Source organism: Phalacrocorax aristotelis, chromosome 4 (genome assembly GCF_949628215.1).
Source record: "Phalacrocorax aristotelis chromosome 4, bGulAri2.1, whole genome shotgun sequence".
Taxonomy (NCBI): domain Eukaryota; kingdom Metazoa; phylum Chordata; class Aves; order Suliformes; family Phalacrocoracidae; genus Phalacrocorax; species Phalacrocorax aristotelis.
In genome coordinates this window covers 63,390,424-63,411,150 of record NC_134279.1, presented here as the reverse complement: position 1 = coordinate 63,411,150, position 20,727 = coordinate 63,390,424, and the positions used below count along the sequence as shown (strand labels likewise).

The following is a 20,727-nucleotide window of genomic DNA, read 5'->3' as shown; positions in this document are numbered from 1 at the left end:
GTGTGGCCTGACAAGCGCTGAGTAGAGTGAGATAATTATTTCTTTCTCTTTGCTGGCGATGCCCTTTTTGATGCAACCCAGCATCCTGTTGGCCTCCTTGGCCACAGCAGCACACTGTTCACTCATGTTGAGCTTCCTGCCCACCAGGACCCCCAGGTCCCTTTCCACAGAGCTGCTCTCCAGCCAGGTGGATCCCAGTCTGTACTGCTCTCCTGGATTATGTTTTCCCAGGTGCATGATCTTACACTTTTCCTTGTGTGAACTTCATAAGGTTCTTGCTGGCCCACTCTTCCAGCCTTGTCCAGATCTTCCTGCAGAGCAGCTCTCCCTTCTGGAGTGTCTACTTCCTCGCTCAACTTGGTGTCATCTGCAGACTTCATCAGGCTACACTTGATGCCATTATCCAGATCACTTATAAAGATGTTGAACAACATCAGGCCCAATATTGATCCCTGGGGGACTCCACTAGTGACAGGTTGGCAGTTTGAGAAAGAGCTATTTACCACCACCCTTTGGGTGCGGCCTGTCAGCCAGTTCCCCACCCACTGCACAGACCACTTGTCTAGTCTATAACACATTAATTTCTCCAGGAGGAGGCTGTGGGGGACCATATCAAAGGCCTTGGAGAAGTCCAGGTAAACAATGTCCACCGCCTGCCCCATGTCAACCAGGCAAGTCACTTTGTCATAGAAGGCCACCGGGTTAGTCAAGCACGATCTGCCTTTAGTGAAGCCATGTTGGCTTTTCCCAATCATGTGCTTCAATTGACTTGCGATGACCCCCAGGAAGATTCGTTCCATAACTTTGCCAGGGCTTGAAGTAAGGCTGATGGGCCTATAGTTACCTGGGTCCTCCTTCGAGCCTTTCTTGTAGATAGGGGTAACATTTGCCTTCCTCCAGTCCTCTGGGACATCCCCCATTCTCCATACCTTCTTGAAGATTATGGAGAGTGGCCTTGCGATGATGTCAGCCAGCTCTCTTAACAGCCTTGGGTTGATGGTGTCAGGGCCCATTAATTTGTGGGGGTCAAGCTCCTGTGGTAATTCATATACTAACTCTTCCTTCACTGATGGTGGGTCAGTGTTTGGATCAACTGGCAATTTTGTTCCCAAAGCCTGGGACCCGGCAGTGCTGGTAAAAACAGAGGTGAAGAAGGTGCTGAGGACCTCTGCCTTTTCAGCATCATTGGTGATTGACTCTCCTTTTCCATTTAACAGTGGGCCTATGTTTTCCTTCTTTTTCTCCTTATGGTTGACATACCTGAAGAAACCTTTCTTGTTATTTTTGACATCTACAGCCAGTTTTAATTCAAGCTGGGCTTTTGCTTTTCTAACTGCGTCTCTGCATGCTCTGTCAATGCCCTTGTAGCTCTTGATGGGTAATCCTCCACTTCTCCATCTCTGGTGTGCTTCCCTTTTGGATTTGAGTAGACCCAGGAGGTCATGGTTGAGCCAAGGGGGCCTCTGGCTCTGCTTGCTTCCCTTTCCATTGTAGGGGATAAATTGGCTTTGTGCTTCCAATAGAGAGTTCTTGAAGAACTCCCAGCTCTCACTAGCTCCTTTGTCTTCCATGGAAGTGTCCCATGTGATCCCTCCCAAGTGAGCCCTGAGTGAACTGAAGTTTGCTCTTCTAAAACCAGAACCCTTGTCTTAGAGCTGACCTTCAGCACACTCAGCAGGATCCCGAACTCCACAATATTGTGGTCACTGCAGCCAAGGCTGTCACTAACCGAGATATTACAAAGCAGGTTATCTCGGTTTGTGAATAGCAAGTCCAGCAGTGCCTCCTTCCTGGTTGGCACGTCTGACATTCGTGTGAGGAAGCAGTCCTCTACACATTCCAGGAACTTGGTGGATGACATGCGAGCTGCCGTATTGTTCTTCCAGCAGATGCCTGGGTAGTTGAAGTCACCCATCAGGACCAGGTTCTGTTGGCCAGAAGCTTGCTTTAGTGCCCCAAGTATCGCTTTGTCAGCTCAGTCATCGTGGTTAGGAGGTCGGTAGCAGATTCCCACTGTGAGGTCCTGCTTGGAGATGACCCCTTTGACTTTAACCCAGAGGCATTCGATAGAGCAGTCGCAATCACCGTAGTTGACTTCGATACATTCAAGGTGTTCCTTGATGTAGAGTGCGACTCGTCCACCTCTTCTACCCTGCCTGTCCTTACGAAAGAGCCTGTAACCGTCCATTGCGATCCCCCAGTCGCTTGAGTTGTCCCACCACGTTTCAGTTACTCCTATGACATGCTACCCTTCTGAGTGGACACGGAGCTCCAGTTCCTCCTGTTTGTTACCTAGACTGCGTGCATTTGTACACAGGCACTCGAGGTGTTTACTCTTCTGTTTCACCTCTTGGGAGACAGCTAAGGAACCTTTGTCACCGCATTTGTTGGCCTGACTTACTCCCCCGTTGGATGTGCTGGTGTGAGCATTTTCACAATGGATCCCATCCCTCAAATCCTTCAGTTTAAAGCCTGCCTCACCAAATTAGCCAGCCTCCTGCTGAAGATTCCCTTACCTCTTTTAGACAGATGGATTACATCCCCCCCTAGAATGTTGCAGTCATTGAAGAACACCCCATTGTCATAAAAGCCAAACCCCTCACGGTGGCACCAGTCACGTAGCCAGGAGTTGATATACGTTATGCACCTGTTTCTGGCTGCTCCCTTCCCTTAAACTGGCAAAATGGAGGAGAAGATCACTTGGGCACCAGTGTTTTTCACTTGCTCCCCCAGGGCTCAAAAGTCTTCCTTGATTTTACCCAGGTTACAGCTCTCAAGAAGAAACAGTCTGAATGTTTTCAGTGATACAAATCAATCTCCCAGGGCTCTGCTGTGGTGCTGTAGGAAAGGGAGGACAGGGTAGTTTGGGGTCCAGTTCCACCTGGAAAAGTTGGGGGTTTTGGGGCACTGACGCTGGAATTAGTTTACTTAATAAATTGTGAAATATATGCATGGACATATATTCAGACAGTGAAATCCCAGGAAAAAAGCTGACTGTCTCTATTATGCTTAGCTTAAATGGCAACTGGCCATTTAAAAGGACAGAACATCCAATAGTAGTATCATTTAGGTTGGAAAAAAAACCTTGAAGATCAATCAGTCAAACTGTAAACATAATAACACTGCCAAGTCTACCACTAAACTGTGTCCCTAACTGCCACATCCAACTGTCCTTTAAATACCTCTGGCCTGTTCCAATGCTTGGTAATTTTTTCAGTGAAGAAATTCTTTCTGATATCCAATCTAAAACTCCCGTGACACAACTTGAGGCTGTTTCTTCTTGTCCTATCATTTTTCACTTGGGAGAAGAGACCAACACCCACCTCACTACAGCTTCCTTTCAGTTAGTTGTAGAGAGCAAAAAGGTCTCCCCTTAGCCTCCTCCAGACTAAACAACCCCAATTCCCTCAACCTCTCCTCATAAGACATGTTCTCCAGACTCTTCACCAGCTTCGTTGCCCTTCTCTGCACACACTCCAGCACCTCAATGTCCTTCTTGTACTGAGGGGCCCAAAACTGAACACAATATTCAAGGTGTGGCCTCACCAGTGCCGAGAACAGGGGCACGATCACTGCCCTACTCCTGCTGGCCACACTATTCCTGATACAAGCCAGGATGGTGTTGGCCACCTGGGCACACTGCTGGCTCATATTCAGCTGGCTGTCAACCAGCACCCCCAAGTCCTGTTCTGTTGCATGGAGTTGCTTTGGCCCAAATACAGGGTCTGGTGCTTAGCCTTGTTGAATCTCATACAGTTGGCCTCATCCCATTGATTCAGTCTGTCCAGAGCCCTCTGAAGAGCCTTTTTACCTTCAAGCAGATCAACACTCGCCCAACTTGATGTTGTCTGTAAACTTAGGGAGGGTGCAGCTGATCCCCTCATCCATATAATTGATTAAAGATACTAAGCAGCGCTGGCCCCAATACTGAGCTCTGTACAACAGTTATAGATATATATGTATCTCACACATATATGTGGGTGTGTATATGCATATATATATTGTATATGCATATACCAAAAAGTAATTGATATTAACTTTTATGTAAACAGGTAACAATGTAAGAAGAATACAGAAAGTGCAAGTTCTGATTCTAGTTCAGGATAGATTGGTTGCTGCTTTTTGCAGTTTCTGTACTAATGGAGATATCTGATACAGTGATAGATAATGAATAAAGTGATATTTTCCTAAATGTACCTGGTTTGTTTGGGGGAAAATTCCTTGATATTCTATGAAGGAAACATCACACCAGTCTAAGCAGTAGAACAGATGTGATTAACTCTACTGTAAACAACTTCAATATGTACCTCATTTCTTCCATGGTAATATGTTTGAAACTACTACTGAATTATTTAAAAAGTACAAATTTACATAAATTTTGACACACTGACTACAAAATACTTTCAGCAGTAGGAGTGAAACTTCTTGATCTCTGCCCTCCCCTTCCTTCTCAATTTATAAACTCTGCACTATGTGGCTTCCAGAATCCCAGGTATTGTCAGTGGTAAGCTCTGTAGTGCGTAGTAGCTATTTTAGGTGATGTTTTCCTGTGTCACATCAAAAAAATGCTTTTGCTTTGGATCAGTTTATGAACATATTTCCAGAATGCAGTTAAGGTGATATTTTTCTGGATGATTTTACCACCCTTGTGAGATTCTTAGAATGACTTAATATTCACAAAGCACTTAAGAATCTTTGCAATGTCAATGATATGTTTACAAATAGAGCCCAGGCATTTTGCATAAAAGCTTATAGTAATATGACATACTGAGTCTGTTGCAAGATGAATACCTAGAAAACAGTTTGTGGCTCAAAAGCAGAGGAAGAAATGGGACAGCATGCTGGGAGGGAGGTGTAGCCATTGATGCAGATACAATACAAGTGGTTTGTATTGCGAGTATATTTTTTAAAAGCTATGAATGGGTCTGTGAAATATGCTCTGTCTCTAGTTATGTGGAGTGATGAAAACCCAAAGTGTTTAAGCTTATCTTTCAGCTATGCTGAGTGTAGGCAAGAGACCTAGAAGTCCTTATTTCAGTTTCACTACGAACTGAAATATGAACTCATAAAAATTTTCATTGCCTGCAGCTTACCTGCCAAGCTTTCAGCAGCTCTTTATGAAGGAATAATTGTCAAAATTCACCACTGAGGATGTCCCTGCGATAAAGTATCCAAAGAAATCTCTGCCCAGTATTGTCACATGCAAATAGTTTTAAAGAGAACAGTGTTTAAAGAAAAATATTTGTTCACACAAAGATGTCTGTCCAGAAGGAGGGTGTTACTTTTTCTTTTGTGTGCGGACAAACTTTTGCAGACTTCATAAACGGAGAGAACAATTTCCCTTCAACTTTGCCAGTGTGAAGCTGTAAGCTGTAGCAGCTGGCCTGTAAGGTCCAGATATGTGGGTGGTTTGGTTTTTTGGGTGGTTTTTTTTTTGGTAAAATTTATGGGTCGTACTTCCTTATTTTCTTAGAACATCTGTAGCTATGAAAGGTTATGTAGACTGTTGGTGTTATAGAAATTTAAATAATTTTTCTTAGCAGGAATATTATTGCATGTAGTACAGTTGCTTTTGGAATATTTGAGAGGGATTTAATTGTTTTCCTGTTAAATTTCTGCTCTCTTTTTTCAGTATTTTTTTTTGGTCTCCTCTCTTCCTCTCTTCTGTGCTCCCATTCTGTGGTTAGGAGGTGTGAGCCACTATGAAGATTCATGTGAAAACAAATTCTTTAAACTATTATCCTGGGAAAGATCTTGGTACCTTGTCTTAAATGGTTACAGCACCTGCTGATATGTGTTTAGTTCTGCAAGGGTAGCAAGGACAAAAGGATTGAGGCGGAGATCAGTTTGAGTAGATAAAAGTCACAAGATGCTGTCCTGACTTGAACTAAAGCAAAACATTAAATTATTCTGTGGAATTTTTAATAAACATTTCTATTGGTTCCGTGCTTGTTTGTTTATAGTTTGCCTAAGCTTCCTCTGAGAAGCATATAATGAAAAAGGCAAAATGCCAGAAACACCTTGGTGAATGTTAATGCTATTTTTTCTGCAATTATACTTGGTTAAACCCTCTTGCTCGCTCCAACCTGCTTTTCTACTGCTGGTCTTCTATGTCTTGCTATTTATTTTTACAAAAAATTAAAGGTAGTTAAACTGATTTTTTTTTTCTTCCAGTTCATAACTGGACTCAAGAGGACACTCTTCAGTGGCTGTCAGAATTTGTTGAACTGCCCCAATACGAGAAGAATTTTAGAGACAGCAATGTCAATGGATCAACACTTCCCAGGTGAATGTTCCTTCTGGGTTAGTTTCAAGTAGTTCCCTGTAGGTTCTTATTTTAGTCTGTATGTGGGAACAACTATGTGAACCTAAAGTCTAGTAAGATATGGTCAAATGCAAGAAACAATAAGCATCCTTACAGTTTTAAAGAGCTGGCTGCGTTTTTTTTTCCTGCCAAAGTATTTTGAAATGTGAATGCTTCTTGCCACTGTTTTCATCTTAGTTTTGTTTCTTGCAATTGAAGTTTTTACCGATGATCACATAATTCTGTGTGGTAGAGAACCTTCTTTTGAACAACTCCTGATCTATTGAATGGGTATACATAAACTCTCTGCAGAACCCCTTTTCTTGAGCATAACTACTAAATCAGAGTATTGCATGTGTTTCAGACAGTTGGTGCCACAAGCCTGCAAATATACCGTTACCTTTAACTATGCTAAACGGATTTATTTCATGATTATTCCAGAAAAAAAAAATTAGGGAAGCTATTTGATGTTTTTCCTTTGTCACACGCTGATATTTTTTAAATAGCACTACTGTAATTGCATTTTATCTTTCACTTTTAATTGTATAACTATAATGTAATGTAGAAATTTATATAGCTGTGGGAAATACTAGTGATGTATTTCTTTCCATAGTTTGGTTTTGAATGTAGCTTGTGCCAAAGGTAATGTTTTGTCTTACTATTAACAGGATAGCAGTAAATGAGCATGCTTTCATGATCTCTCACTTGAAAATAATTGACCGGAGCCATAGACAGAAGCTTCAGCTTAAAGCCTTGGACGTTGTTTTATTTGGACCTCTTACACGTTAGTAGCTTCTTGGAGTTTTTTCTTACCTGTTATTTGTAAGAATTCAACAGTGACTCTTGATACTTGTACGTAGGACAGCTTATCTGTTTTTTGGATATACTGATGGATTGCCTGGCATGTGTTGTGGAACTAGGCACTGAATTAGAAAAGGTCATCAAGGTGATGGCATCAGGACCAAAGTCCACTTCCGTGTGTGAGATTATGTAGAAATTTTAGTACAAGCCCACCTGATGTTGTCTTTTGTATCACAACGTTTTTGATTGTTTAAATTACACTTATAGCTCACGTTACATTCAATTCCTAATTAGCTTGGACAGTGTAAGCTGGGATGCTGAAATGAGAGGGGATGACCTTCCCCAAGGAAGAAAAAAGGAGATGGTGGTGCAAATCCAGTACCAGTGTCTCTTGTGCAGACTCGAGCTTAAGTGTAGTTAAATTTAATGCAGCAGTTCCACGTATGACCCATTTTAGCATATGCAGACATCTCCTTACTACATCACCAGTGGTCTACCTGCTTGCTTGTATGCAGTTACAGATCTGTTGTGGTACTGTGAACTAGGAGGTCCTTCCATAGATGGGTGGTCAGTTCGGACACTAGTGAATGACTTCGCAATGTCAGTGGATGACAGACCTGAGCTGGAGATTTTTAGGGGAAAAAAGCACTTTGTGTTTGCATTATACCTTTAACACTAGCAGAAACTGTCCTATAAAAGTTCGTTTTACAAAGGTGCAAGTGACTGTAAAAGTTGTACTAACAAAAAAGCATTATGTGAATCTTGGATATAATACTAAACAATCCGTGTTTTGCTTTTAAGAAGTGGTGCTATTAGCTACTTACCCTTTTTAAAATCTACTTTATTTTGTACAAGTGCATTTTTAATTCAGCATAGGGTATTCCTGAGGGCATACGCTTGGGAGAACGTATTCAAACATAACTGAAGTTCTTACTGGCCTGATAAAGTGTAATTGGGAAAACTCTCTCTTAACTCATTTAAATAAAGATACAGACTATGTGTTGTAGAAGTTTAATAAGCTTGCCTCAATCTATTTTATGTTTTAGTATAGACTAAATAGATTGTATTAGGGTTGCTTAGGTTGTGTAGAAAATGCTCTGGAATCCATTTGAAAGTTTGAACGGTAGTTGTTGGAGATGGTTTGAGATAAATGAGCTGGAATTCTGTTTAGCATCAGGTTCTGTCACCTTTTAGGCTGTGGGGGGAATAAAGTCCATAGTCGGTCTGTATCAATGAGCTACTTAATGATCGTGTTATTCTCTGCACAGGTCCCCCTCACAACTGGATGAAGGATTTTATATTAACGGTTTCTATAGTTATTGGTTTTGGAGGCTGCTGGTTTGCATATACACAGAACAGAACCTCAAGAGAACATATCACAAAAATGATGAAGGACTTAGAAAGTCTCCAAACAGCAGAGCAAAGTCTTCTTGACTTGCAGGAAAGGTACTGAAGTTGTTAATGTTTATTTGTCCTTTTTTTTTGAGGTTAAATACAAATAGAGATCCTTACAGTCATACATTATTTAAATCAAGCTGCCTTTGGATTTTGTTCATTTTGCATGAAAATCCTGATTTAAGTGACAATAGGTTTTTGGATAGAAGTTGCTTCCGTGTATTTTAGCAGGCAATATGAACTTGTGGATGAAGGTAGAGAATAGATGTTCAATCTTTTTTACCTACAGATTTAGAATTATGTACTGTTACTTTCATATAATTACAGTTTACTTTGGAGTACTTACATACATGGAAATTAGAACACTGCTTCTGTTTTTAAGCTCTTAAAATTGAAACAGACCTGGGCTGATTACTTTTTGTTGCTTATTTAGCAGTGTGAGAGTCGATAGTCTTCTCCGGTATACTGGTAACTCAGTTGTCTATAAAGACTTGTATTTTGATCTTACTACACCTTTAATGCAGATTCATATAAAAGTTTGTATGTTTTGTCTGACATGGATGTCACATTGTGTGATGTAATTTGCTGCTGGTTCATGAAACTTGCACAGTCTTTATTATCACAGAATGGTTGAGGTTGGAAGGGACTTCTGGAGGTCATCTTGTCCAGCCCCACCTGCTCAAGCAGGATCATCTATAATAGGTTGCCCAGGACCATGTCCGGGCAGCTTCTGAATATGTCCAAGGATGGAGACTCTACCACCTCCCTGGGCAAAAAGTGTTTCCTGATGTTCAGACGGAACCTCTTGTGTTGTGGTTTGTGCCCATTGCCTCTTGCCCCGTTGCTGGACACATTTGCTTCTCAGGACTGCAGCTTTTAACGAATGTGCTGTGTATTTTCTCATATTTTTTTGTTCAACTGTGAAGGCTTGAGAAGGCACAAGAAGAGAATAGAAATGTTGCTGTGGAAAAGCAAAATCTGGAGCGCAAAATGATGGATGAGATCAACGATGCAAAACGGGAAGCTCATCGCCTAAGGGAGTTGAGGGAGGGGGCTGAATGTGAGCTCAGCAGGCTCAAATATGCAGAGGAAGAGCTAGTACAGGTATCAGCAAACTGTTTATAATTTTAGTGTTGACTTTTTCAAGTGGTCCCGGTTTTATTAGATTCTTAGGAGTGTTTAAAGCAGCATTTGTCTGATGCTAGATTTGAATGGAAAAATTCTAAGAGCCCTTAACGATTGTCAGTCATGCTATTATCTAGTAAAATAATCCTGAAACTAGAAAAAGACATACTTTGTATATTAGCTTACCATAATATTGTTGGACTCATGGAACAAAATAGATACAAAAGCTGTTCTTCCTATCTTGTTATCAGGTGAGAGATGATCAGATGATCAGATGTTTCACTCTTCTGAGTAGCAATAGATTGGATTTATTGTACTAAATAAAAATGCTGACTTACAAAAATATTTAAGCTTCGAGTGAGGGACTAAATATCATAGAAAACCCTGAGTATAATATAGTATATGGAAACTCGTATGCTGTATTTCAGAAATGCCTGTTCTGCCTTCCTGACAGCAGTTGGCACATACCAAAGCTCTGTAAAGCCTTAGTACGTTGCTGTGGGGAGGGAAGGTGCTCATATTTCACTTTCTTCTGCTGTCAGTTCTAACGATACCCTTGGTGACACTTTTATTTCTTTTTGATTGCTAGGTTCGCATGGCTTTAAAAAAGGCTGAGAAGGAGTTTGAACTGAGAAGTAACTGGTCTGTTCCTGAAGCTTTGCAGAAGTGGCTTCAGTTAACACATGAAGTTGAAGTACAATATTACAATATCAAAAGACAGCACGCAGAAATGCAATTAGCGATCGCCAAAGATGAGGTAATAACTCTTACTCTTCAGCTACTTAAAGACTTTCCTGATCCGTTGCTAGATCTATGAAATAGTGAATACCAATTATTCAGATAATCATTTGGATACATTTTCTCCTCTGAGTTGTTTGCTACCTGTCAATATTGCTAACGTTTGTCATCTGTGTTAAGTATATAAATCCTAGTTTTATGCATTTCATTTTATGTTGCTTTTTAGGCAGAGAAGATAAAAAAGAAGAGAAGCACTGTATTTGGAACATTACATGTTGCACACAGCTCCTCCCTGGATGAAGTGGACCATAAAATCCTTGAAGCAAAGTAAGAGTATTACCAGGATGCATATTCTTTTGTGGTTATTCATTCCTGGAAAAATGGAATTTTGAGAGTTATGGAATTTTGTGTCTTAACAGTTTTGCACTTTTAAGTAAAACAGTTTAAAAGATATTAAAGTGCAAATATTTGGAGAGTCCTAATGGATCTTCTAGTATGCTGGAATGACTGCACTTGTGTTGCTCTGCTGTATCATTTAGAACAGTGTATGTAACTTTAATGTGTGCTTTTCTTCAGGAAAGCACTCTCTGAGTTGACGACATGTTTGCGGGAGCGTCTTTATCGATGGCAACAGATTGAGAAGATTTGTGGTTTTCAAATAGCACACAATTCTGGGCTCCCAAGCTTGACCTCCTCTCTCTACTCTGATCACAGCTGGGTAGTTATGCCTCGAGTTTCCATTCCTCCTTACCCAATTGCAGGGGGAGTTGATGACTTAGATGAAGATACTCCTCCAATAGTTTCACAGTTTCATGGTAAGTGGTAAGCTCACTAAAAGAAAGGGGGAAAGTTTTGGAGGCATGGGATTTTAAAGTCAGGTGGGAGAATAGTGCTGAAATCAAACAGAATTAGATCAAAGTCAAAAGGACCAAAATTCTATCTAGCAGTTCAGATGCATCTTTTGGGACTTCCATAAACTGAACACTGAGTTTTGCAATAATAACAACATGAAGGAAAAGCCTTCAGTGGGGAGGTGAGGGAGTGGGGGGCAAATTCAGCTGAGGTTTTGAAAGTCTGCTTGTCGTGCTTGGATTGCCACTTAGACAAAAATTTTTTAACTAGTGAAGCAGAATTTCTTTTAGCATGTCTGTTCTTTCAGATGGAAGAGATGGAGTTAGTCCAGGGTCCCTTGAGCTACTAGAAAGATCACACCCCTTGAGAGGCTGCCTGCTACATAGCTTTTCAAACATTCTTTAGTGGCTGGAACAAAATCCTGTTGTTGTCCAAGGGAAGATTTCAGGCAGAATGTTTGTGTTTGGATACAGTGGAGTGGGGGATGGTGTGAGGCAGAAAGGCCAAGTGCCGGAGGAGGGAAATCCAGCTTTGGTTAAACTATGATCAAAAGATATACACTGGAGATTCAGACCACCCTCATATATTGAGTCACTGAGTCAATACAAGAGCTCGTTTCATGGAAGTTGTGATAAACTGGACTCCAGAGGCAAATCAAAAAGATGAGCTCCCATGTAGCTATTCAAACAAGCAATATCAACTTGAGGAATGAGTAGGGAAGAAAACATTGTCATACGTGTACATTTTTTCTCCAGGGCTGGGATTCTCAGAAGAAATTAGAACTGTATTTTTAAAAAGCATGAGAATAGTTGGCACTTTGTTGGCTTTGTTTAGTGTGCCTTGGGCACACGTTTTTCTTTTGAATGTATCAACTCTTTTCTACAAGCCACATTGAGTTCATTAATCCCCTTGCAACACTACTTCCTGCAAGTTCTGACCTTTCTTAAAGAATACTGTCTCCCTAGTCTTCACTGTGAAGGCTTTGATTTAAACCTTAGCAAGAAGTTACTTGAATGGCCTAGTAAAATATGGATGGCTGGAGTTGAACTTCCAAGTCTGTATGGAGAAACCTGTGGTCTGATTTCAAAATGAAGAGCTCCACTTATTATGATGACTTCCCAAATGGTCTAAAATGACAAAACACTTAGATATGTATATAAGGCTTCAGACTTGTGAATTTTTAATCACTGTTCTCATTCAGGTCTTGCATAGAAGTGAAGCCAGAGAGCAAAGTGCAGTTGGTTCAGAGGAATTACGATTTGAGAAGGACCGTACAGTTTATAAGAGCATACTTAGCTGAAACTTCAGTGTATGCTTTTGCAATTCTAGTTTAATTTTTTTAAGTTCAGTTCATTTGGAAGTATTTAGCTAATGGATGTTGTTTCAGTCAGTGATGCAAGTTATCTGAATCTTAGTAACATTACAAAAGCTTTAAATGTGTTTTTCTGAATTTTGGTAAGGCAGGAGAGCCTGATTTTGCTAAAGTGATCACAAGGGAAGTAGCTCCTCCTTAATTTACTAGCTTTAAAAATGTCTACTTAGTGGAAAAAGAAACCTGGAAACATTTGGGAGTGGGGAAAGAGAGGGCAAATATGCAAAATGAACTGTTGAAACCAGTTCAGGAGTCAAGATATTGCAGTTTAGTTTGGTAACTGCTAAATTATTCCCATTGTTTAGACAAAAATGACAAATACACGTGAGGAAGGACAGAAGCAAAATGCCTTGTCTCACTCCTGAGGCTTCAGGCAAAATGCAGTGTGCAGACAGGTTAATTATGAGCAAGGGTGTTTCAGTGTCTGGACATAAACTGAACTGTCTAGGCTGTTACTTTGCCTCAGCATCCTTTGATCTCTTAAAACTGACAAAATTTGAGGTCGTTCAGACGGGCTTCTTTGTGCCACAGCAGTTGGGATGATAAGCTAAAATGGTGTGAAGTAATAGATCTGTTTGTTTAATCCTGAGAACGAAAGGGGATAAAGAAATACATATACGAGACTGGAACAAAGGTGATAATGAAACTTCTACTTCTGCATTGACTGACCAGATTCAGCTGATTCCTTGATTTAGTGAGTTTCATTTGTACTAGAAAATTCTAGATGTTAAATTGTCATAGCTGAATCCTTCAGAATCCGTGTATATGCACCTACAAGGAACCACAATGCTTGTAACTTCTCTCAGAATTCACTACTGATGGTGCATTCTTGATCTTTTCTACATCAGTGAGTAGGGTGGCATCCGATTTACCTGGACGAATAGTACAAATTTCCTAAAGGGATTCATATTCTCTTATCTCAGTTTGCGTTTTTAGGAATATTTTTGTAATGATACAAACTTATTTTTGAGCTGCTAACACCTGCTTTTTCGGTCAGTAGGGATTACATCGAAAGTAAAATCAAAACTGAGTTACATGACAACTGTCAAGTTGGGCATTGTAAACCTTTCTTTTCTGCTCAGCCTGGAAGGAAATGAAGTCTAAGTGTTGGCGAAGGTGCAGCTACTTGCTGTTTTGTGGAAGTTGTGATTTCCTGCACTAAAAGCAGAATAATGACTCAACCTTTTTTGAGATTCCAGGAAGGGAAACTGTCATTTACCTGATGCTAAACTGGCATCTCAAAAAATAAAATGCATTTTGTCAGGCTAGACATACTTGTCTACAAAACTAATTGAATTTTTTTAGTGTGTTGTTTGGTAAACATTTAGAATATCAGTAAGGATATGGTCTGTCTTACCTACGCAGTGTGATGTATTCTGTGGGACAGTTTGAGGAGGGGTATGAGAAATCCTGATGCTCATAACAGCTGGCCTGAAAACAGGTCTGCAGATTTTTTTTCAATAGAAGTATTGCTGCCTAACCATCTTTTGAAAGAGGAATCGGATTAAGAACATTCTAGTTTGTCACTTCCTGTTAGATGCATTTCTAGTCAAGTCTTGTGTTGCTGTCTCCACCCATTCTGAGTATTTTTGTTTCTGGAAATTGATAGTTAGTCTGGCAAAAGAAAGTGTTATCAAATAGGAAATCATTGAGCTTAAAATGAAGTTGAATTACATATTTTCTATCATGTTATATAGATGATGTTTGTTTTCCATGTCTAACATGACTTTCAACTAATGCAGTGTATTTCAGTTGGCTGTTTGGTTAGGTATATCTACATTGCAAAACTTTTGCATATTCTTTTAAGCTCTAAACTGCCAAACAAGTAAAATACAGGATATTGTGTAACTTACTAATTTCAGCACTGCTATTTTTAGTTTATAAAGGGTTGGGAGTTTCAGCAGAATCTTTCTCTTTGTCAAACGAGCATAGTGAGCCAGAGTTTTGGTGAACATGGTCAGCGTAATATTTGGCGGGCACAAAACTGCTCCAGCTGCATCTTGGCTAGCTGCTTCCTCTAACTCTAGAATGTATAAGGTGATGCCAGTCTTTCTTCCCTCTAAACAGTTGAGCAGTGTCAAAGTTGTTTAAGAATCACTGGCCGAGGCAGATAACAATATCTACTCTGAAAACTAAATAGCAGGTAACATCAATGTCACTTGGAGGGTTTTGGTTTGTTTTTTCTTTGCCTCAGGGTCCATTGTAAAACCTCCCAGCACACTGGCAAGAAGCAGTAGCTTGTGTCGATCAAGGCGCAGTGTTGTGCCATCATCTCCACAGTCTCAGCATGCTTTGCACTCCCCCGACCCTGACATCCTTTCTGTGTCGAGCTGCCCAGCTCTTTATCGAACTGAAGAGGAGGAGGAAGCCATTTACTTCTCTGCTGATAAACAATGGTACGGAGAATAGCAAACAGCACTTGTTGGAACTGATAGGATTATTTGAGATTAACAGTTTAGAATTAGAGGTTGAACCAAGCCAAAAGTTAAAGTAGTCTGTAGGACAATATAATTTAATATAGTCCACATGGAACAGAGAGAGTTCTTGTCTGGTATGTGTATGTAAATACCTAGCATGTCATATACAGTTAAGTAATGTTACAATCCAGGGTGCACTGAACTAACCCTGATTCTCCATTACAATATGTTACTGGCTTTTACATCTGAAACTAGGATCAAAAGCAATGTCAGCTACTGGGCGAAGAGAAGATGGATGGTAACACAATTCTTACAGCATGTTGAGCGTGTACCTACTCTTGTTACATGGCCTCATAGGAAAAGGTTAAATTCCTTTTGGAAGGAGCAAATGAGCTTGTTGAAAGGTAGGGACACTTGTCCTGAAGAAACTTTTTGTATATGATAGGTTTCAATCTCCTGCTTTCATTTCATAACTTTTCTGACTTCACATGCCAGAAGATAATAGTTTTTGTTCTTTGAAGTGAGATAGAAATGACTGATTGTGGGCAGATCCTGCTGCCCACCAGAAACAAGATTGCAAAAATTAATTATCTTAAGTTTAGTTAATGATGTAATGCAAGTTGTAAGTTAAAATGTTTAACTTAATGTTTTTTGTTGATTAACTACTAAGGAAAAGTGTGGGTGGTGCTTTTAGACTAATGTCATTGATTCTAAATTGATTTCCTTTTTAACTGCATGTAGGAAATAGTAGTTTCATTATGTTTTCTCCTGTCTTTCCTCTGACTCAGGGAAGTACAGGAAACAGGTTCGGAATGTGACTCCTTAAACTCATCTACTGGAAGGAAGCAATCTCCGCCAGCAAGTCTTGAGATGTACCAGACGCTTTCTCCTCAGAAGGTATCCCCGGAAGAATTCTCACTGGAGGAATCATCTACAGGAGACTCCTCTTCTCTAACTGCAGATATCTCTAGGGGCTCTCCTGACTGTGTAGGCATGGCAGAAACTAAGAGCATGATTTTTAGTCCTGCAAGCAAAGTTTATAACGGAATCCTGGAGAAGTCCTGCAGCATGAACCAGCTTTCAACTGGGATCCCGGTCCCAAAGCCTCGGCACACCTCGTGTTCTTCAGCCAGCAGTGATAGTAAACCCAGCCATGAAGCTGCTTCTGTCCCTAGGATAAGTAGCATCCCACAGGACCTGTACCAAAATGGTGAAAAAAAAAAGCCATCAAAAATTAAAAGCCTCTTTAAGAAGAAGTGTAAGTGAGGTGGGCAGAAGAAATCTATAGTAATGTTATAAGAACTCTATTTTTTAAATCTGTAGGAATGTAATTCCATTTGAGCATTCCAGACTGGATGCCCTAATGGAATGCTCTGTAGGTCAACTATATTTAACTGACTGTACTGTCAAAGGTCATGCCAGCTGTCAATGAGAAATCATTAAAAAGTTCAGACAGTTTACATACATTTCTGCCTATTTATTTCTCTTTTTTTTAGTTTGCCTTTTTTAGTGTTTTTGGTTTTTTAAACTTCTGTTGGTTTTGGGGTTGGTTTTTTTTTCCCAGTTTACTCATAAACCATTTTTTAAAGCCACTTCGGACTTCTAAGCTTTAATGGACTAGTAAGCCTTTCTGGGCTTGCCAAAGTTTCTTGTTTACTGGAGCATCTTCCTATCTTTCCGTAGAGCTAGGACATTCATCTACTGGACTTTCAGAGAAAAAAAAAAAGTAGAACTAATTGAATTGCACTACTGTTTTACAGACTGGAAAAGTCTCTCTGCAAGTGAAACTGAAAGACTTGTATTTGAGAAGAAGAATCTTTTCACTTTTTGATCTTTTGGGATTTTTAAGTAGAACTTAAGATTTCTAATTGACTTGATTTCTGGAAATGGAAATGCCATGCTTTTATTATGGGAAGCTTTGTTAGATGCATTTATTATTAGAATGGTTCGAGTCCTGCTGTAAAGATCATGTTTTTCCCAGGACTTCCACTGTGATTTTACTTCACTGCAGGCTGTATGACAAAAAAAAAAAAATAAAACCCACACCCCTAATTTAACAAGAGGAGAGGCTCTTGATTCCTTATGCAAGTGATGGATATGAAACTTGACTGAGGACTGAAAATATTCACCCTCTTAAAATGAGGAGGGGGATAGTAGCTTTTGTTTACAGACTGACAATGGACATTTGGTTTGTGAAAGTTTGTACTATGGTAAAGATAAAAAATTGGAAACATTGTTGTGCTTGGAATGTTCCAATTTTAGCTCATGCTTGTTTCAGAGGTCCTGTTAATTGAAAGCTGTTGTAGGCTACATTGCTTATGCTTACTGCTGTGTATAAGTTATTATATTTTTTGGATTAGCTATTAATGTCTTAATGTCCTCCTTTTGTAAGATTTCATACACTTTATTTTTGTATAGTTTGAAGATTTAGCTGTTCAGACATGTCTGAAGTAAATGGTATAATTTTATAATGCATACTGTTATACTAACTCCTAATTTTAGATATAAAGATAGATACAAAGGTGAGACTCGACATGCTTCAGATAAAAGCAATTTTTGTGTTAGGCTTTTATAGGGAGAGATTAAATTACTACAAGGTAACAAGGAAGTCTTCGTAGGGCATCAGTAGCTAGTTGTTCAAAACCATCTTTTTAGGTTTTTTTGAAGAGTCAACAAATGTACTGCATCAGCAACAGTGCCTTTTATTCAGTTAGTCTGAAAATATTAATACTGAGCAGGAATTTCTTTTGAGGTCCATTCCAAAGAAATACTACTTGCTCTAGTGAACACAAGCAACTTACCCAGTGATGACTAAATAGTTTCAGCTCTTCCATTGGGGTATTCTAGTTGCCTCAGTAACAGGCGCCACTACCAGGGACCTGTGGTTAGGGGCTCACTTCTTGCCAATATGTCCGTGCTGTACTGTATGAAAGAATTAATTCACTGACTGCCTAAATTTTTTTCTAGTAAGGAGCCTTCAAAACCTGTAGCTAATTGAAATCAAGTGATACATGTCTTTTCTATCATTTTCTATTTAGATTCCACTGTATGTAACCAATGTTAGTTCTGTCCTTGAAGTGGTGGTGATGTTAACAGAAGCGTTTACTGTGGCTAGAGAAATGGTTAGAAGAGGAGGGTTAGAAAATTGGATGGAGACCTTACATGTGCAAGTACCTTAAAAGTCTTGGTACCTTGATCAAGTCCTTAAGAGAACAGAAGGAATCCAGAGTTTCACTGCCTAACAAAGAATGATTATATGTCATCTCTACAGAAAAAGCATAGGATGAATCAACTGGTAAAGTCTTGGAGAAGAGAAAAATTGGTGGAATGGAAAATAAGAACAACATGCTATTGTTCCATTACTCTTGGAATCATCAGATTGAACATCTGTAGCTGCAAAAATGTCATCACTAGGTAACAGTGGTCTCTTTGAACAAAGATTGTACACTCTGTACATCGCAGACAAAAAAAAGCAGCAATGCAAAAGGTTTTGTGCCAAAAAAACCACCTCACTGCTGAGCCTTTAGAGGTGAAGTCGAAAGCTTGATGAGGTACTTGAATGTGTACAAAGCGCAAAAATACATAATAGTAGGGAACTTAGTTTGCCTCCCAGACAGCATGGAGAAGACTGCTACCAGAAAAATGTTCAATTTTGATGTTTGCACTTGAGAAGGCTGTAGCAATAATTGAGCTTCAAGTAAGATCTGGGGCTGGATAGTAGATCTTGCAGTGTGAGGTTTGAGGATCTCTGTCTCTGTCACTACCAAAGAAGATGAAGTGGCATTTTGATACTGGAGAGTAAATATTTACACAGGGGAAAAAAAAATTCTGGTGCTCAGGAGTGGGAGGACAGCCCTTCTCCATGCTGACGTTGAAGTCAGACAAGCTCAAATACTGAGAAGCCAAAACAGACAAATTCAAATTTTTGTAGTAAGTACAACTACAAATTGAAATAGAGGTGGTGCTGGACTGTTCACTGGCTGTGAGTTTGTGTGTTAAGTATCTTTTTAAAATGCACAATTTAACTGTCTTCTGGAAAAAAATAAGTTATGGTGTTGTACAAACAAATCGGGTGAAATCATGATAGCGTTAGATTTTGGCTTCAAAATGGCAAACCTTTGGAGCACAGCCTGCTCTCAACACTCGGTTTATCACCACCTGTCCTGTAACTTTATAGCTGCTACTTAATAAATATTATAGAACTAAAAGCTTAAGTTAATATGATCAGAAGTGGTGAGTATTGTATGTTGGAGCCCAAACTGTAATTTCATGAACTGTAATTTCTATGAACTATAAGTTCATAGAGTTGGGTTTTTAAAAATTGTTTTAGTAGAGCCCTTGCACATCCTGCCACCATCTTAGATTGTCCGCAGTCTAAGTGACTTTCATTGCTCCTATTATAGCTACTGCGGAAACTGTTGGCATCCTATTGCTAAGGTGTGTTGAGCACTGACTCTAAGGTAAATCCTCATTGGCAAACATCAAATCCAGTCTTAATGTTGCAGTACCTGACATATGTCAACATCTCAGAAGTGAGACAGAGTGTTTTAAAATGTCTTCTGTTTTTCCTATGGTGTAACTTGAGCTGGCTGGCAGTCAGTGAGTCCAGCCAGGATTTCTTTAAGACATGTCATTCATTTGAGACAATCATCTTGTGTCATCATCCTTAAATGGCTGAGGAGCTTCCTAAACTCTAAGCTCAGAATGCTTGTGTCATATTTTATAGCTAAAATCCATATTCTATTTTAAATTCTCCACTATTTCTCAAAAGATAAGAATCTTTGCTTAAATATTTTGTTAGATGCCTTTGTCAGGACAGCAGCCCCTTTGTGGAAACTGTCTAAAAGGCTTCTCACTGAAGAGGTTACCATTTAAGACTTCCACGTGTAAAAGGAAGAAGTGTCAGGTGTGTGGCTCTATAGAGAGAAAAAGAAAAAAACCCTTCAATTCTTCCAAACGGAACAAACCCAAACCGTTCCACAATTCTTACTAAAGCTATGTGACAGTTCTTCCCTAACAGTGTAAAAAATTTAGGAAAGGTATTTCTGGTTGCCATGGGGAATGCTTTTGACCAGTTTATGGTGGACTTCGAGATTAAAAGAGTTGACTTTTTTCCCCCTGCTCTGTGATGGAATTTAAAATTGCTCACTGGCAGTTCCAGGCATATGTCAACTCTTCTTTCCCCACTTCACTGGTACCTAGGTAGCAGATTATCCTGCACTTTCTGATGGACAGTTTGCTGAAGAAGGGAAGATCATCCATGATAGTTACGGGAATAATGTTATAGTAAGAATACAGTTCCTCATTTGGAAGCCTTGAAGATGGTAAAGCCAGGGATACTTGACTTCAGTTTTCTTATGATATTTTTGGATGCTGGCTCGAGTTAGGTATTAACTTAAGTCTGACTGAAAGCCTAAAAAGATAAAATGAATTAGAAATTGAAGCTTTCAAGATTTTGCCCTTTTGCTTCCCAGTGTATGGGAAAACAGCATGCACAGGAAAGATGAGCTCTAACTAGCATTTCACCACCAGCTTTTAGTGCTTTAAGATAGTTTCATTCCATTTCCAAGATACATTGCTGGAGAGGGATTACTACCTTAATTTTATAATGTATGCAAAGAAGCATTTATTTTTCATTTACCTACAAGCAGTGGAGAAGAATGTAAGTAAACTGAATGCTTAACTTAAATTTTTTTTTTTTAAGCCAAATAGAGGAATTACTG

General features: G+C 39.6%; 1 protein-coding gene across 2 annotated transcripts in view; it reads left to right on the top strand.

Annotated features, from left to right (window-relative positions):
* Nucleotides 1-17,479, top strand: part of STIM2 (stromal interaction molecule 2) — a 70,639-nt gene extending 53,160 nt beyond the window's left edge. The window contains exons 4-13 of one of the 2 annotated variants that reach the window (XM_075091723.1): nt 6,175-6,286; nt 6,973-7,088; nt 8,374-8,551; nt 9,427-9,604; nt 10,215-10,382; nt 10,590-10,690; nt 10,940-11,178; nt 14,782-14,983; nt 15,260-15,408; nt 15,793-17,367. In XM_075091723.1, coding sequence (XP_074947824.1) covers nt 6,175-6,286; nt 6,973-7,088; nt 8,374-8,551; nt 9,427-9,604; nt 10,215-10,382; nt 10,590-10,690; nt 10,940-11,178; nt 14,782-14,983; nt 15,260-15,408; nt 15,793-15,830 — 1,481 coding nt within the window. In that variant the 3' untranslated portion in view covers nt 15,831-17,367. Of the gene's footprint in view, nt 1-6,174; nt 6,287-6,972; nt 7,089-8,373; nt 8,552-9,426; nt 9,605-10,214; nt 10,383-10,589; nt 10,691-10,939; nt 11,179-14,781; nt 14,984-15,259; nt 15,409-15,792 lie in introns of both variants that reach the window. The other variant, XM_075091722.1, reaches the window with a different exon arrangement.
* Nucleotides 17,480-20,727: the final 3,248 nt, after the last annotated feature.